The sequence below is a fragment of the Apteryx mantelli genome, chromosome 21 (genome assembly GCF_036417845.1).
Source record: "Apteryx mantelli isolate bAptMan1 chromosome 21, bAptMan1.hap1, whole genome shotgun sequence".
In the NCBI taxonomy this organism is placed as follows: domain Eukaryota; kingdom Metazoa; phylum Chordata; class Aves; order Apterygiformes; family Apterygidae; genus Apteryx; species Apteryx mantelli.
The window spans coordinates 982,001-1,001,018 of NC_089998.1; the positions used below are offsets into that span (position 1 = coordinate 982,001).

The 19,018-nt window shown below is 35.9% G+C and overlaps 1 protein-coding gene across 4 annotated transcripts in view; it reads left to right on the plus strand.

Moving 5' to 3' along the window:
* MAPKAP1 (MAPK associated protein 1) overlaps window positions 1–19,018 on the plus strand; it is a 115,037-nt gene that overhangs the window by 1,060 nt on the left and 94,959 nt on the right. For 3 of the 4 annotated variants that reach the window (XR_010886135.1, XM_067308996.1, XM_067308999.1), the window contains exons 2-3: window positions 10,522–10,843; window positions 15,947–16,036. Coding sequence is in view for 3 of the 4 variants with exons in the window: in XM_067308996.1 (XP_067165097.1) it covers window positions 10,588–10,843; window positions 15,947–16,036 (346 nt within the window). In the remaining variant the exon portion in view is untranslated. Of the gene's footprint in view, window positions 1–5,243; window positions 5,263–10,521; window positions 10,844–15,946; window positions 16,037–19,018 lie in introns of those variants that run through there. The other variant, XM_067308997.1, reaches the window with a different exon arrangement.

Here is a 19,018-nt window from a genome sequence, read left to right on the forward strand (position 1 = left end):
ACTGAACTCTGTCAGTTGTTCTTTCAAATTCAGAGCAGAGCAAATCTGTTCATGGAAACTTTTTGGATTATATGTGTAAAAAATTGAGATTATTGGCTATACATACAGATGGGCACAGAAATAACTGAAGTGGTGAACTGCAACCAATTTAGCTATTTCTTTTTCAGTTGTGTTCCAAATCTTTCTTGTTACATCCTTTCATCTTCTATTTATTAGTCTAACTGTTTCACCCAAACACAATAAATAACCTTGTCTGCTCTAACAGCTCAGTTTTACATACAGATTTTCCTTTTGATCAACAGATGTCTCAGAAGGTTAAGCAACTTGACAGAATGGTCTGCATTGTGCATTCTGTAGCACAAATTTTTCTGAACTTTTTAAGTTAGGAGTGTGAGAAATAGACCAGTATATCGAAAGATCACAGTTATACTAACAAACAGCAGGACAAATGAATGAAATGCAAGCTGCACATCTCCCACATCAGTGCAGCCCTGTGCAGGACCAGCAGCCTGCACGTGTGGCAGCTCAGTTTGGCCCTTTGCTAGGGAGAGGGAGGAGTGGCACTTGCTGAGGACGGTGGAGGGAGAGCTCAGGCTTGCTTCAACTTCTCCCTGTCTTCACTACTGGGACGCACAGGCTGTGCGAGCGTTGGGATCAGGGAGCTAGGGAGGGGTGTGGAAGCAGAAATACAACAATGTGGGTCATAGTAGGGCACAAAATGCTCTCGCAGTAGCGTCAGTATCTACATGCTCTTTGTATCATTTAGTACTGGAGATATTCATGAGTGCGATACTGCTTTATGATTGAGATATATCTTGCAGTGAGTCTGCTGTCTTGCATCTTGCTAGCAACAGTTCCCTGTTTATCTGAGGTCTGGCCAAATGAAAACATTTTTGTTAAACAGTACCTCTGAAAAGGTTCCCAGTATGTGTTTTAATATTATTTGTGTGTGTCTACTGGGAAGCTTTATTAAACTGTGATATTTAACTATTCACTGCCTATAAGTTCAGTTTATTTTATTATAAGAACAAAAGGCTACCTTGTTTCCTTATTGCTTGAGAAGTGTTGTCTCTAAATCAGTAATTCTGAAAACACAGCAAAGTTCCTTGAGTATGTTTTGTGTGCTCTTGAAGAAGAAAGGCCAAAAATTTGTCAAATTAGATAGCATTAGTAAGCTAAACTAGGAATATAAAGGAAAGTTGCCAGAAATTATTATTTTAAAGTTTAAAAAAAAGTGTCAATATTGGAAGCAAAAGGATTCCTAAATGTTGTTGGAGTTAAATTTTAGTAATCTACTTTTCCTCTGTATCGCTTTTATTCCCTGTGTACTGTCAAGTGCATGCATTGCAGTAAACTTTATTCATGACTAGAATCCTGGCTACAGTGTTCAGAACGGGAATCTACATTTATAAATATACTTTTACTTTTGATGTAGACAAAATGAACTCTTCATATAAAGAACTTCTAAAGGTAATGTCTCTGTAATCTAAGGCTACAGAGGACTGAAACATGATACCGTGTTGAAGAGCTCTACCTGGAAAACAAGGACAGGAAGAAAGGATTATTTTACTTTTGAAAACTATCTAACTATACCCATTCAGAATAAGCTACAAAAATAAGTTATGTAGAAAAGAAAAACATATTGTTGGTAACATCTGGCATTTCTTTTTCTGATAGTACTGTTGTAAGACAGGAACTTAGAGTATAATTCTGAAACTGTGTCAGGCAGTTGGAGTGATAATATGATTTTCAGTTAAAAATTTGATCATATGGTTGCATCGCAGTATAAAAGTTTAGAGATTAGACTAATGAAGTGGCTGAACAATTACAGATTTCTGTCGTACGATCAGATATCTAACAGGGGTTTCAGCTGAATGAACCAATTGCACATCAGTGTAAAGGAACAGCAGGCAGGTAGTCTAAAGAACTTTGAAGGTGGCCTTAAAAGGTCTCCTCTTGTCTCTTTCAGTATTACACAGGCGAAAAAAGATAACATGTTGAAGCTTTCTGTTTTGGTCAGATTGAAATTTGTACAGGGCATTTGTAAAATATAAGTGAAGGTGTTTGTAAAATTTATGGGGGTTTTTTAGGCTCCTAAATACCACAGTGAGATGAGACAAAATGGAAGTTCTGGTCTAACATTTGAGGAATCTGAGCCTATACTTTTATCCTTCTCTTTGCAAATAGGTGTTTAATTCATTCAGTTAAGGAATATTAAACCTTAATGAATTGTGAGGGCGACAGAGCACTGGAACAGGTTGTCAGAGAGGTTGTGGAGTCTCTTTTTCTGGAGATATTCAAAACCTACCTGGATGCGATCCTGTGCAATGTGCTCTAGGTGACCCTGCTGGAGCAGGGGGGTTTGACTAGATGATCTCGTGAGGTCCCTTCCAACCTCAACCATTCTGTGATTCTGTGATTGTCTTTAAAGCATTTTAGGGATGCGAATGAAAAATCATGGTTCCATGTCAAGTTGTTGTGCCACTGTTCCAAGTATTCCTTTTCAGCTTTCTGTGCAAGAAAAACAAGTTCATTCACCTCATTTGTTATAAAGTGTACAAAGTATAATCAGCTTCACCAACTCACTGGCAGTGATTACTGTTCCCTATTTCTTTAATTAAAAAAAAAAAGTGTTCAGCAATAGAAATGAAATGGAAAATACAACGCTTTATTTAAAACATAGTGTGTTTTAGTCTGTTATTTTAAAATCAACTGCTACCTGTGAAAAATAAAGTCAAATACTCATATTTTTTCTGGATAGTAAATTCTGATTAACACGCATACTGTGAAATCAGGCAATAGTAATTTTAGTGTGTTGGGTCATTGCAGTATGACTGTATGACATGGCATGTGTAATGTGTGTGTTAGGTAATGCTTGCTAGCCAGTATGAAAAAAATAAGCATAATCATCGGCATTAAAAATTAAGCAAAGTGTTTGCACATATTTAGATTAGGCAAAAACCAGGCAAGATGCCGCTTTTCTAAACTGCTTCTATCCAAACCATTCAGTACAATATCAGAATGAAAAATGACAACACTTTGTCATCTGTTCAAATTGATATTGCACTCTTTGCAGTGACAGCTGAAAAGGCCCACAGGTGCCATATAAAGAGGTGACCATGTTGTCATATTTCATTTAGGCATCCCTCTGCAAAGCCATAATTACCTAATTAGGTTGTTAATTAGGAGATTAGCATTTCACTATATTGATAGAATGCTCTTTGCAGGCATGAGTCTAGATACAGAATTGTCTGCCCTGATTTATAATCTCTGCATTTTTGTATACTTATTTATTTGCTTAAAATCTTGATGCAAGATAGCTCAGGCTAGCTAAGAATCAGCTTTTTTTTTTTTTTTGTCAAATGAAGATTTGACAAGATCAGGAAACAATTAGTAGTAGACTGCTTGTTTGGAAACTCCAATATTCTCTCTCTCCTTCCCTAAAGCTCAATAAATAAACTATTGGAGTTGGTATAATTTGCATCCTGATTGGTATGACAACAAAAATATAGCCAGATTCCAAGCAGTTCATAAATACAGAAAAACATATCTAATGCCAGATTGATTTACAGGTTTGTAAGCTAGTAAAGAATTTGTTGGAAGTTATATGTAATGTGCTGTTTTCTCATCATAATTTTCAAATTCCAGTTTCACTCATGAAAGAGCACCTCTTTAAATGACTTTAAATGATTATTATATTTACTTTTTAATGATAGGACCCAAAGCATGAGTGACAGCTTCTCTAAATAAGTATTCATTCTTATATGCACTTGAGCTTGCGTTGAAACATCAGGTTGAATTTTCATATATTTCGGTTCACTTTCCTTTATCCTGCATGCACAGGAGTCTGTTTGACATTCAAGCATTTTGATTATTTGTACTGCTGGAAATGTAGATAACCAGAACCATTTCTTCTGCAATTGCAGACAGAAGTTAACTGTGAAATTATTTCACATAAACTGAATCATAAATTTTGAAGTATATTCTCACCATTCTATTTCAGCTTGTGTGATGTGGGGGGAAAAATCAATTCTTTATTCTAATCCACCCATTTTTTTCGTTAGTCTTTAAGATCACTTTAAAGAGCTGCAGTCAATGAGAGATGTTTAAGTCCAGTGATTATGGAAGCCCTTGAGCCATAAGATGACATGTAATGTTATACAATTCTTCCAGCCTGCTGTATTTTGAGATTATTGGTAATTGTTTTGGATCCAAGTTGTATCTTGTAGAAGTTGCATGTCTGTTTGAAGTATTTTCCTTTATATTTAATAGGGCTTAATTGTTTATTAATTCCTTTAGGGGGACAGTCAATTTAAATATATTTTCCTCTGAAAAAATGTGAACTATGATTATGACATATTCTTTGAAGAATAACAGACAGGATTTTTTTTTTCCTGCTTCTCAGCTTGTATTTTTGCAATTAGAGAGGAAAACGACCTTGCAGAAATTCACTGGAGGATTTTGTGAAGAATTTGCAGCTGCTTTTAGACATTTGAACCAAGGTTTTTTGTTTTTTTTATATATTTATCATATTAAAATAGGTGAAATTTCAAAGTTGTACCTCTTTCCTATAGCAGAACATTTTTAGTTGCTAACAGCTTTCTCTGATTTTTATCACATATGCTAGCTTCTTCAGAGGTCTGTGAGTAAATTTTCATGGGTCTCGTACATGATATATTTTAAAGTATGGAAGGCAAAAATATAAAATTTTTCAGTGAATAAGTCTTTTTTTATGCTCTCTGATTGTAGCACATCCTGAAAAGGTAGCATCAACTTGCCATTTTAGGAATGATAGTCCTTAAGTTGAAGATGAGCCAGTGGTAACCAGACTGTATTTGATTGAGCTATAAATGTGATTTTATTTCTGAAAACTCTAGTAATCAGTCTGTGTATATGTGATAAATAAAGTGAATGGAATGTACAATTTCAAGATTGTATTGCATGAGCCAAAACTTGTATAAATAATGGAATAAAATTTCATGTTTAAAACAGACAGACTTGAATATCCTCTCTTAGATTTTAGGTGAGAGTTGCTAGAGTTCTGAAGAAGTCTCATAGCAACAGGTAAGACACCTTCAGAAACCTGAATTTTCAACCTAATTTATGTAAACTCCTTTAAAGGGAGAGTAAAATGTAGGAAAATGTGCCTATTGTCATTAGTTTCAATTTACCAAGCAGGAGTCCGTGGTTCCACTAGAAAACGTTTAAGGAGTCTGCAGATCGTCAAAGCTAGAGAATGACTGGCCCAGGATGTAATTAAAGGTAGGATTCAAGAGGGCTCCTGTGCTCTGTGTGGCAGACATGAACATGGAATGAGACTAGCCTCAGATGTCACTACGAGCATATAATATAGAGTGAAGAGCAGCCTTTTACTGTCTAATAATAGAGAGGCATTATGTCAAATTCAACTGTGTATATTTGGAAAGAAACCAGTGAATTCAGTCCAAAATACTGTGTTTTCCCCAAAGTAAGGCATTTAACATTTATTTCATGTTCCAGGTCAGACTCTTTTTTTTTCCTCTGAAAATAACAGTAAAAATAGGTTGATGCGTGCTTGCAGTCCCACAAGTCAGTGTGGTCCAGCATTCAAGCAGCAAGACAACACTTCCAGTTGTTACTGCTGTTGTCCACGTTGATATGTGGTGGTTGGTATGATGGATAGGTAGAATGGCAACCCTAAGAGGTGTGCGTTTAGCTTTTCCTTTCTCCTCATCTCACACTTGCTTCGATATCTCTTTGACACTCAGTGTAGAATAACACATGAATATAAAACGAAGTGTGTTTTTAGGACATGTATGGTGCTTTTCTGGAATAAAGAAAGTGAGAAAACTTTCCTTTTATTTAAATAGATACAGTACATCAGAAGGGCAGGGAGGTCTCGAGAACACTTAAAACATTGTGACAATAAAGTTGCCTCCCTGAATTTGGATGTGTTCATCTGTGTGTTTAAGATATAGTCTGTATGACTAGATATCATCATTTTAGGACCTTTGTGTCATCTACTGAGAGCTGAATAATTTGTTAGAACATTCTGCATTATTTATTGTATGCCATATTATGAATGAGGTTGATCTGCATAACAGCCTTCCTTCACTTGCTGTGAAATCTATAGATGCCATAAATATAGCAGTGGGTTACTGGAAGAGGAAAGCTTATCATAAAAATAGTAGACTGAGATCCAGCTGTCTGACTTTGTAGCAAAGTTCCCATGAAACCTGGCAAGTCGTTCAGCCTCTTGATGGTGCAGTTTTACGTCTTTGAGGATGTTATCTCACTGCACAGGAGAAATAGGAGGTTAAGTTCCCAATGACCTTTGAGGCACTTCAGTAGTACAGTGATGAGATTAAAGAGAAGGTGGGAGAGCGTTCATATCCAATGTGTTGATTAGATAATATGTAAGTAAGACAAATGAATAATAAAGATTAAGAACAAAGCAAAGGACTGACTCAGCTCTGTCCACCTGTGTGGTGGATCATGGAAGGTATTTGCTGATAAGTAGTATATGATTGTAACATTAAACTGTATATCATATCATACATAGATAGTGTTAAGGCTGCATAGGTTTCACATTGCTGCCTTCATTTTTCGTGTTTGCATAGAATATGTTTGAAATTTGTCTGTAAAGTATTTTATTTAATAGTAGTACGATATTTAGTGTAGTGCAAGTATTAAAAGAACATTTATTTTTTGTTTATAACTGAAGAATCTGTAAGCTGCTGCTGCAGTGAAAGTCAAGTTAAATTCAGCCACTACAGATGGATGTGATAATCTAAGTGTGGGTATAAGGAACTCAGATGTGGTATGCTGACAAACCCAAGTAGATCTGGAAACTGATCTTGCATCTGTAATTTCACTGAAATTGATGACATAAAGGTGTAAAAGTATTCATGTAAAATTTTGCAAAATTGAACTTTGATTCTTAATTTCATTGTCACTGTGCTTCGGACAAGATCTGTGTCATCTCGTTGTGCTTCGCCTTTATCAAAAGGAGGAACCATTTGGAATTGTGTAGGTAGTACTAAAATCTGGCATAAAAATCTGGACTGAGTTTTTGTTTCTGATTTTTTTGGGGGGGGGGTGTTGACTCTATAGAATTTCCAGTTAATGTTAATTTATTGAGAAATTAGTTTTAATGTGGCCTTCTGAAAATTCTGAAGAGGAGGAAGAAAATATATGTTTGTGTTAAACTTCAGAGTTTGACATAGAAATTAAATAATTTCTGGTATTTTTTCATTATTCATTTTATGGGAAAAGTGATTGCATGTGTAACATTGTAAAGAAGCTTTGGCAATTTAGCACGCTGACTGTTAATATGATGAAGTCGGGGTACAGAGTATAAAGGTAAAAATCTCGCATCTGCTGTTACATGTTGTTAACTCCCATAGCAGACATTAAATCATTTCAAGTACAATAATAGTGTGGGAGGTAAATTAACTAACCATTAACAATCTTATAAATACACAATTAACATGCCAACATTTATATGACACATTGATGGGCCAGCAGTAATTTTTGATTGGGAGTTTGCAGACCTTTTAGAAGCCTGAGGCTGTTGCTTATTTAACCAAGTTCTCACTGCTTGCAGGTGAGCATGGCCTTTTTCGAATAATAAGTGAGGTGTAAATATGTTTAAAGAGCATTCTCAGAGCGCAGGCTAAAAGTGATTTGATTTTTAAATATCCATGTATGGTACTTAGTTGTTTATTTTTGAATTCGGGCAATGCTAGTCAGACTGTTACAGCTTAAAGACCCTTAACAGGTAAATTACAATAAGAAGTTTGCCTTATGGTGGGAGTTTTGCCTTATGGTCTCTCAAATTGAGAACAGCGAGAAGGGCTTAAGGGAGAGTAGGCCTACTTTCTGTAATGAAAATAACTGGAAAATGAAAACTAGAACTTGGAGTCGTAGACTCATTGATGTTGGAGGGGACCTTTTGGAGATCTAGTCCAAGCTCTCTGCTCAAAGTGGGGTCAACTAGAGCAGGTTGCTCAGGGCCTTGTAAAATTGGGTTTTGAATCTCTCCAACAATATTGATGGAATGTATTTAGGTAGTAGCATAACTTATTAAAATGTGTCGTAGGAATAGCATATTAATAACAAGCAGCATGACAGTTTTCTTTCTCTACCATTCTTCTATTCCTTCTTGCTGCTCTGTCTGTTCTTTTATATTAATATAATATTCTTGAATTTGTCTAGTATTTAAAAAAAACAAAAAGGACACAAGCTCTCATAAAAGAAATAATTGTGGCAATATTTGTGGCAAAGGGAGGAAGAAAGCCTAAAATGATGGAGGATGTAAACCTCTTTTTATTGAATGTTCTAATTATTGGATGCTGATGCTTGGCGGTGGGAGGAGACTCGTGGGGATGGTGAATTTGCAGCTTAGGATGAGTATGAGGCTTTCAATAAAGCCACGCGCTGTCAGAATTTTGCTTTTGTCATGATTAGATGAGTGTCCAAATAAAGTATTACTTTTGCTTTCAACTATTTAAATGCAGAAGCTGCTTAGTGAGGCTCTGTATATTAATACGCCTTTTCCCTCAGAATTGTACTGGGAAATGATGAATGTGTTTGCTGTTCCTAGAACAAGCTTGTCTGATGCTTTCTTTCACTTTGTTCTCTTAAAATCTGCCAGGAAAAGCCCAACCGCCTTTACCAGATTTTCGTGGCAAAGTGCTTTGTGGGATTTAAAATCATTCTTTTTCCTTTGGTATTTTCTTTTTGCTATGGGAGTTTTGCAGACAGGAATGATAGGAAGGGTTTTTTGGTTTTTTTTTTGCCTGTGTTCAAAATAGTAAATTAATGCATTTAGTTCTATAGCTGGTGTGTGTGTGTGTGTATATATAAAAAAAAATTTTTCTCAGATATGGAGATGATTAGAAAAGCAGTGGGGATTTGGAACTTCTGGAGTCTATTTCTAGTCTTGTATCTGTCTCTGATCTTAGATTTAAAAAACCCACCAACCTCCCTCTTCTTCAGGCTGAGGTTTCGCAGTCGCTTAGAGCCGCCTGTGCGGGCCGCTGGTGCAGGGGGTGCCCAGCTGTCCTCCCCATCTTTTGATATTCCTGCTGCCTGCGTTAAGCTGGTGCTAGCGCTCTTGCAGCTGTTCGCTTTAGGGGGCTGATCTGGCTGGAAACTAGTAATTTTTTCCTTGTCAGGGTAGTTTTCAGCAGGTCGTGTTTCTGATCTGACTCGCCTCACGGCTACGCAGGTGCTGATGCCAGCCTTGGTGGAAGCACGTAAGCAGAGCCGGGCAGCAGCACGGAGCTGCCCCTTTCAGAGGCAGCCCACGCTTAAGTTAGATTACAGTATCTATAAATCCATAGTTAGAGTAAAATGGGGTAACGGCTTGAGTGTGTTGTGTTTTTTTTTTTTTCCTCTCTCTCTCTCTTTTTTACCTATTACTTTGTTTCGTAAGACCACTTGCATTCTCTGAATGAAATATGTTAGATAAGTGGCAATTACTGTTGTTAAAGTACGTGAGAATTCAGGCACGTGGTATGTGATCATGGAGCTCCTTCTGTATTGCAACTGCTGTCCGCTATGAAGCTCCACGCAGCAGCAGCAGATGTTCCATATTCTGCCGTGAGATGCTAATCTCTTCATGTTTGAAATTTATCCTGGAAATATAAAACCTAAATTTCAGTTGGTTGTTTGCATATTTGGGAGTAAACAAAGTTTTCTCTATATACACCTTTTTATTCACTTTTAATTAAGTAGAGGAAGAGTTTAGGAAGAGTATTGTGCTACACGGAAAGTCTTTACTGGGTGCAGAGATGAGATGGTTCTTGGGGTATCGTTGTTTAAGCCTGCACTTCGACTCCCCTGCCAGCTTTTCAGCAATAATTCGTAAAGTAGTATTACATGAGGAGTTGAGTTCAAAGACTGGAGAAAGCCGAGCGCGCAGGAGGGAACGCTGAGCAAGTGTGTGAGCATCATCAGACAGACCCATGCACCGGGGAGGTCTTCAGAGACAGCATTTGGGAAAAGGGGGCTAGAATCAGATAATCAGTAGGTTCGTATGCAGAGACAGAAGAAAAACAGAAACACACTATTATGATGGGTGTAAGGAAAATCAAAACCCTATCTGGTGCTGTAAATTTAATGTATTTAATGAACAAATGTTTCTTTTGTGTATTTTATCTCCATTTATCTGTGTGTAGTACTTCGAATATTCTGCATTATAGCAACCATTTGTTTTATTGTAACAGGGTCAGTCTGGAGATGTTTATTTTGTTCAGGTCTTTTGGAATTTGGGTTTCAAACTGTCCTTCAGAACCACTGTTCTTTAAGTGGGTCCTCAGCAGGCAGTCTAACTGCAGTAAACTGGAACAGAATTAAAATAATTCTGTGTACAAAACTGAATCAGTTAGGTTTTGTGCATCCAAAATAGAAACTTTCCTGAATCAGTATTAGTTGTTGTTGGTTTTATTTTGTGTATTTTCTTGTTTGGTTTGTTTGTTTGTTTGGGGGGATTGGTTTGTTTGTTTTGCTAAAATGCTGTGTACGTTGTATTTCTAGGTACATACGTCCATGGAACAAGATGGAGAGAAGATAGTATAGCGAAGTGGTGGGCTTGTGGACAGGATGGCTTTCCTGGACAACCCAACAATTATACTTGCTCATATTCGTCAGTCACACGTGACCAGTGACGATACAGGGATGTGTGAAATGGTCCTGATAGATCATGATGTCGACCTAGAGAAGTTTAATCCCTCGTCAACGTATGGGGACAGTTCAGAAACACAGGGAAGCAATGGTGAGACTCAGGGCTATATATATTCCCAATCAGTCGATATTACCTCAAGCTGGGACTTTGGAATTAGAAGACGATCAAACACAGGTAAATGATATTTGCAGCAAAAACAATGTTAGCCTTTTAAATGCAGTTTCTAATAATCCGGCTTGCATGGACCAATCAGAGCATGACTTGCTAAATATCTGTCATGTTTTTTCTTTTGTAACATAGACACCTTTTTTTCTTATAAAAGGACTTGTTATGATCCAGTTACTTTAGTGTGCTGTAAACTGAATTTTAATTGCTGTTTTACTTAATCATGTACAGAAGAACTTTGAGATAGTTTCATTACAAAAAAAGTTGAAATTGTATAGACATTCTTAATCAAAAATACATGATCAGTCTTTATTTGTATTGTTAATGTCTAGAAGGGTGTAATTTTTGAACACAATAGTTGTTTTCTGAGAAATATCCATCTATTGATGCATCAAATCTGTTTGTTATAAAAGGGAGGAATGAAGTTTGTTAGCTGCTGAAGTGAATGATCTGTCTTCACTTTGTCTTCTGAAGTCTTACATTTGAGGAGAAACTTGAGCTAGGATTTAAGTTATCAAATTAGGAAGTTTAAGGATGTATACCTTTTCAAAATATGCTAGTAGCTCAGTTTGTCTTCATTAGAAGAAAACGGGCCTATTTGTTGTTTCATCTTAGGGATATTGAAACTTCTACTTATACCAAAGGAATGTTATGAATAAAAATTCTGGAATATATAATATATATGAAGAGACTGGTGAGGGACCGTCAATATTGATCTTTTTTTTTTTTTTCTATGTTACAGTATGTATATATTTTTCAAATTATTTCTGCAGGTATTATAACACCACCTAGAGCTCAGAAAAAAAATCTGTGTTCTGCCTAACAAGTAAAATGTTATATGGCATTAAATATCTTGAGATACCTTTTACAAATAAAATGTCAAAATTATAGTAAACACAAGGCACTGATGTTTAATTAAGAGAATTATCTTTGGAAATAAGCTGAATAAATAGATTTGGAATCCTAGCATGCTGAAACTGAAATTAAAGGCACGGTAAAAAGTTTAGTGTGCCAGATTGCCTAGCACTCTTCTTGAGGGCTTATTTAATTCAGTTGATGTTATACTATATGAGGAAGGAAAAGTGAAGATTTATAGAATTGCTCTAAACAGTGATTCTGAAGGATTATTTCACCAAGTGAGTGGATTGATAAAATAAGCTACATTTAAATTACAGTTTGAAACCATTTCAGTTGCAAATTGGTGGCATATTCTAAAATAATGGTTAGGATACTCGGTCTGGTGGGAAGCTGGGTTTGTGCCTCTTCTTGTCTGGAATGTCTTTTATGTTGTACTGTCACGTGTGCTGGTACCACCAGGCACCTAATACAATTATCGAGGCAATCAGCTTAAGATTTAAAACAAAACAAAAAAGCTAACAGAATAAGTTGATCAGCATGAACCCTGTTCAATAATACGGGAAGAAGAGTAAACTAAACTGAAAGTTAACTATTTTAAAATTAATATAAAAAAGTGCTTTTTGCATTACACAGGTAGTTAAGCTAAGTCCTTGATGGAAGAAAACATAGTTCAGGAGCTTAACAGGAATTTATTACTCAAATGCCTGAATTTGTTTATGCTGAATTGCAATAGGTAGGGTAAAATTTATATAAAAAGACACATTTATATGCCTCTGGCGATGAAAGTTATTTACTGTCTAAAATTAGGAACTTACATGATAAGTTGCTCTGTCACTGTTTGAAAAAAATTTTTAGTTGGACTATTTAGGTTCATTTCCAGTTGTAGTGAAATCTGTTTTGAAAGAAACTACCTTATCTGAGAGAGTCCATGTTTTTCATCTGATAGAAATAACAGATGTTATATAACTTGAAAGCAAAAAGTTATTTTTGAAGTTTGCTCTAATTAACTACTTTTCAGCTCTATTAAAAAGTAGCTTTTATTTATGAAGAATAATAGCAAAAATGACCCTTAATATTGTACTGCTATTGAAAAAAATCCTGCTGTTGTAATAGCTGTCACTGAGTTTTAACAATGTAAAAAAAAATTCTAAATCAGGATTGTTTGGCACAAAAAATGATCTGCTTCTGGCTGGTGAGTATTTTAAGGGGCATTCATTGAAATTAACCTCAGGTCTTAATCTGGAAGTGAAATGGTAACAAAAAAAATTTTATGCTTGGTAAATTCTATAATTTTTAGAATATTTCTTGTTTCTCATTCGTAGAAAAAAGTGTTCATATATCTCTTTTAAGTGTTAAAACGTGCTAACTAGTGGAATTTCAATTTTTGCTCCCGAAGTGTACAACCTTAAGGGCATTTCTTTCTTACGTAATTCATAACTGCCTGAGTGGCTTTTTTTAGCACAACCAAGAATGTTTGTTCTTTGAAAAACAACTGAAGTGGTTTTTATATTGGACAGAGAAGGTAGTGTAATTTTGTGTATCAACAGATTATAGTGGCTATTTTTTTAATATATAAGCTCTTCTTTATTCTCCTTTTTTATAACCTGCTAAATAAAATAATTTCTGCTTACGTTGTCTTTTACCATTGTTTCTGGGTGGAATATAATTTTTTATTATCTTGTGCAAAGCTGTTTCATTATGAAGTACCTTACCAGCATCGAACCTGTTGGATAAGTTGTAGAAATAATGTGTTATTGCAGAAGACTCAGCACATCACTGTAGAGACCATACAAGTATTAGTTATTAAGTGTTCCTCATGTGGGTATGCAGATTTGAAAAAGGATTTATTTGCATTCTGATATCAAAGTTGTCCCCCTGACTTAAACGGGATGCGCAGTGAGTGAGACGTGTTAGGGTATGGCACGGCATGTTTAGGTTCTGGGACGCCAGAGGTGTTGTCTGCCCAAGAGTTTTTCATCCTCTTCTGCGGAAGCTGGAAGAGTCGTAGGACGTCTCTGGCACTGCATCTCCGCACTGCCTTCCTACTGCCGTATCAAAAAAACCCCACACAAGCAAGAAGTGGAGGTGAGCCCCTACAAGGTGTTAAGTATACGGGAAAGAAACAAATGCTCCCTCCCAATCCAAATGACTAGAAACAAAGGCTCGTCTAGTTACTAACATTTGATAAAACAAGAACCGCATGTGGGCAGCGACATTTTTGACATAACTTTAGAATGAATATGCTTGTGAGAAGGAACCTTCAATAATTCTAACTCCTAATAGGCATTGATAATTCCATCTGATTTGGGGTTGCTGTAATACAATCACACAATGAATGACAATTTGTGATCAGCTTTACATAGGAAAATTCTTCTGTATAGAAGAATTGCACTGAGTTAGTGAAGACAGTGACTGCATGTTAGTATACTTATTTTGGTGTGGGGCAGGGATGAGATTAACCCTTGCATGCATATGATGAATTTCTGTGTCTGTCCCTAAAAAAGCAACTGAAGGCAAACTTTTACCATCTTTGGGGCGTACTGACCAGCAATTCTTTTCCTACACCATTCACCTCAGTTCAGGACTGGAAGCTAAAGTATCATCTTAGGGGAGCACAATTTGTTTGAGTCAACATCACCTTTTTTAAAAAATAATGAACTAATGATAATAGTTACTGAATAGGGCAAAATCCTGCACTATCCTTATTTCTCTCTTATATTTCTTCCTTTATTTTTTACGTATGAATGTAATGTGTATTTTTATCATGGCCCATTTGGGGAAAAAATGGTTTTGGAAGGTGATTTTTGAACTACAGTCTGGACAGTAATTAGAAAAAGTTTTTTCATTGAGAATAAAATATCTGCACATAAAATATCCACAATAGTGTTTTATCCAATATTTACAGTTATAAGCGAGATGCTTTCCTCCACACCCCCCCTCCCCCCCCCAAAAAAAAGGGTAAGATACATAGAGGTATTCAGGCACTGGCCTCATTTTGATGTAAATGAGAGTTACAAAATGAAGTCCCTATTTGTATCTGCCTTAAGCTACTTGCTACAGCTGTTGAACCTGAAGGTTTTTTTCATCATATATCAGTTTGGGAGTTTTTATTAAAAAGATTCACTTCTGTGTCTGTACTTCTGTTCACAGACTGAATGCAATACTAAGAATAGTAATCAGAAGGAGTAGAAAATATTTGTTAAGTTACCTTTTTTTTTTTTAAATTGGTGAAATGGTTCAGGGAATTCAAATGGTATCTAAAAAATGTCAGAATAATTTAGTATTTTAGAATCTCTTCTAAAAACCCATTTTAGTTAATGAATGGTCTCAATACATCAAAATTGCTAATACATCCAACAAATTGTTTCCTCGGTGATCAACATTATTAGTCCGACTTTCTGATCTAATCTGCTTTCTTATTTTGAGTGGTCGCTTTGTTGCATTGCTTATTTCTGGTGGTCGTTTTCTTGGACAGCTTCTACCAGGGTAGTTAGTTGACAGTCTCCTGAGAGAGGTCTGTTAAGCAAAAGAGAATTTAAGGTATCATCTGGGACCTTGGTCTGCAAGTTGTTTGATATTTTAGCTATTTGAGGCATTTTCTTCAGACTGTATTTTGAAGATGGAGTCAAAATATACATAAAGAAATATTATATTCATTTTAATATTTGACTAATGTTGTGAAGATACAAATCATTTATTTTACTACCTATAAACTGTTTCAGCACCCTGAAGAAAAAGCTATGCTAATTTATATAGCTTTGACATTTTATAATTTTCATGATTTTTAGATAAAGGATTTTATATTTAAAACTTTAATAGTCTAGTCTGAGTTCATTTATCTTTAATTTTTGAAATGGGTAGAGTAATTCATAACAGTAATTTTATTCCTGTAATGTAATATTCACTTCAGTTCATTTGTGCATTAAAATTCCTTTAAGACCGTTATTAATGATTTATATAATGAAATGTCATATTAATCACAGAAGTTTTCACATTTTATTATTCTCTTCCATGTTAATACTATCTTTATGATCTCTATTAATGTTTTATATCCTCTAATTTCAATTATAAATCAAGAACATTTTCATGTTTTTGTTGGTATTTGCTTTTCAGGGGTGCCACCTTTAAAATTTTATGACTTTTTTCCCTACATATGCAGTATAAAACATCTTTATTCATATAAAGGTAGTTAATTATGTCTGTTTATAGTAAACTTTCATTGACAAACTTATAGTTATAATATTTCTTTTCAAGCTCAGAGACTAGAACGTCTGCGGAAAGAGAGACAAAATCAAATAAAATGCAAAAATGTTCAGTGGAAAGACAGAAATACTTCTTACTCAGGTAAAATGAAAAGATCTTCTATTTTCCTACTGTTTATTTCTGCTTTTGATATTAAATTTTATAACATTTTCCGTTTGTAATTCTCACTTAAACTTTCAAAGCATATAGGAAATACTAATTATTATATTTGCCTTCCATTCCCCAGTTGTGTGGTTCCTGTAGTTTGTTCTTTTATTGGGGTGGCGGGCTATTGCCAGAAGCCTCCCATCCATTTTCAGCTTTGACTAGGGCATTCTAACTTTTTGATAAAGGCAAAATACAGATAAAGTGTTTAAAATTAGTTTGGTCTGAACTAATTAGAACTGCTTTATTTTTTTGCAATATAAGTTATTAATACAATGTGTGTAGATTTTCTCAGCTTGTAACATCATTGTCTTTTAAGATTTGCATAATCTCAGTGAGTAAGAAATGAAGATAGTAAAGCTTTTAGTGTCATTGTGAAATATTTAAGGAACAGTCAAGTAACAGAACTTGATTGTCCCCTTTCTTATATTGGTAAGTGATTGGCAAGTGTCTACATTGAAAATGCAGGATCATTATGTCTATGTAAGTTATTGTTTTCAAGCTGCTTCCAGTGGCGTCTGGTGTACAGCCTGTGATTTTTATATTTATTTTTTAGAGGTTACATATCCAGATAAGGGGGAATTCTTAAGAAATAATGTATATGTAAGATCTACTTAAACAGAAGCTGTTGCCTTAGCTTAGCCGTATCTAGTCCTAGTATCACTAATTTCTCAGATGAATATGCTTTTTTTTTTTTTTTTGTATACTTAACTATTTCTGACTGGATATGCTACATAGTTTAAATTGTAATATATGGAATGAAAATTCCATCTCAATTCTGTTATTTCATAGCTTAAGCTAGTATCTGTTCCTGTTGTATATGACACACATTCAAACCTTTGTATGGTCTGTCATGCCTACTTCTTTCAAAATGTGTGTATATCTTAATGAGGTCCCTGTGTAATCTCCTTTTTGCCTAAATCCTTGTATCTTCCTGGCTGTCCTTTGCAGAACTCTCTCCAGCTCTATAATATCTTTTTTTATGAGAGTGAATAAAGCTGTTCACATGAGCAACACGGTTGCACTAATCCCCACTTCAGTGTTCAGCATATGTTTGCTACCTCTATTTATTCATTCTTAAATGTTTTTGCTTTTCTATGTCTGTAAGCACTGGTATAGGTTTTAAAGTTTAATCCACCATAACCTCCAACTCTTTGCTCAATATTTTTTAGCATTTGACCAATGATGGTAAAATTTTCTTTTTCTTCCTTATCCCTAACTATATTGTTTGTTTTTTTTTCTTTACACTGAATTACACTAGGATTCCAGTTTCCTGCCGTATCTGTGCTATTTGTTTTCTTATTCATATGGACTCCTCGGCACCATGACATTTGGTTCCTTTTATGTGCTGCCTTAAAGATGGACCTAATCTGTCAAGCAGCAATAAAGGAGGTGTCACCCCTCCCTAAGAACGTGCTGGGTTTTGGTTTGCCACTGCGGTTGCAGGCAAGTAGACCTGTCCCCTCCCTGCTGCAGAACAAATTTAAATAAAAAAATAAATAAATTATATAAAAACTCCAGGCACTCAGTAACTGTCTTTACTGGCAGTATTGATTCTCCTTCTCTGCAGTCAGTGAGATTCTTCATGTTTCTTCACTTGTTTGCATGAAGAACATAGCAGAAAGAGACCACGGAAAAGGGGAGCTCCAAACTGTATCCCCTATCAAGTATGTGTGTGAGACTCTATCCATTCTGTTCCTTAAGTTTAGCATCATTGGAAAATATGTATGAAAACAATAATAATATAAATTGCTGTCCTCAGATGGGAGGAATTTGGCAGTCCTCTTCTGACTGTGTTTATTTGAGCTTTAGCCAAATTTAAGTTTATGGTTGAGACCACGCAGACCAAAGGGATGGTGGAAAGTTGCTGTTTGCTCTGCTGCTGAGTCTGATAACAGCATCTCCACAGCCTCCTGGTCACGGAGAGATGCCTTGCTGGAAAGAGAAACTTCTATCAGCATTCCCCTTCTCCTGGAGGTTGATACGTAGTCATAATTTGAGGCCTTTGGCAGCTGAGTATTCTCTGTCATATGCCATTTTGTATTACTATGTGCAGAAATAGAAGTATACTAACCATCATCTCTTGAATGGACAGGTATGAAGATCCAAATGCCATCTATCTGTGGACCTCTGTTACAAATGAAAGAAAATGTTTTCAGTGCCTTGCCTTCTACAAAAATTTCCATTCTCAAGCACTAACACTTGTCGTTATCTGGCTCAGTGTGTTATCTTACATTTACCTTCTTCTCTGTTGGTGTTACAGGAAGGGCTTAGCATGGGCAGCCAGACTGTGACTCTACAATTACTTTGTCATGTAAAATGTAGGCTGCCAGTTAAATAGCCTAGCTTACCCCACAACCCCTTCCAGCCCCCTGCCTTGCACCAGAGCTGGGACTGGGCATGCAGGGAGTTGAGCTGGCTCACTTTCTTTTTTTCTTTTGGTGGGCTACCTCTCAGCCAGCCCACTTTCCTCATGCTTATTTTCCGTTCTTTACATGAACACCTCTCCTGACTATCCATGTAGCGTAGGTCATTAACCTAGACTTATTCTCTTCTCAGTATTTGGGTACTTGGACAATGTTAAAAACAAAATATAAACTACAACCTAAGCTTTAATCTTAAGCTTGGATATCCCATGGGATTCCACAGAGGTTCTCCTCTTTTTCCTGTTGTCTGGGATTAGATAGAATTAATTTTAAGAGGTGTTATTCAGATGGAGATGATGCAGCGTGCTAGCCAGTGTTTGCAGTGAAGAGCTGGCAACTTCAGTTTCGTGAGAGCACTAGGATAAAGGGAAGCGAGAGGAGTAATTTTGTGTATGGTAATGAGAGAAAAATTGAAGAATATTTTCCGCTCAGCGTTTGCTTGCCCACAGTCGTTAGGCAAGTTGTTCGCGTTGTCATAGGAGTGACTTTGAAA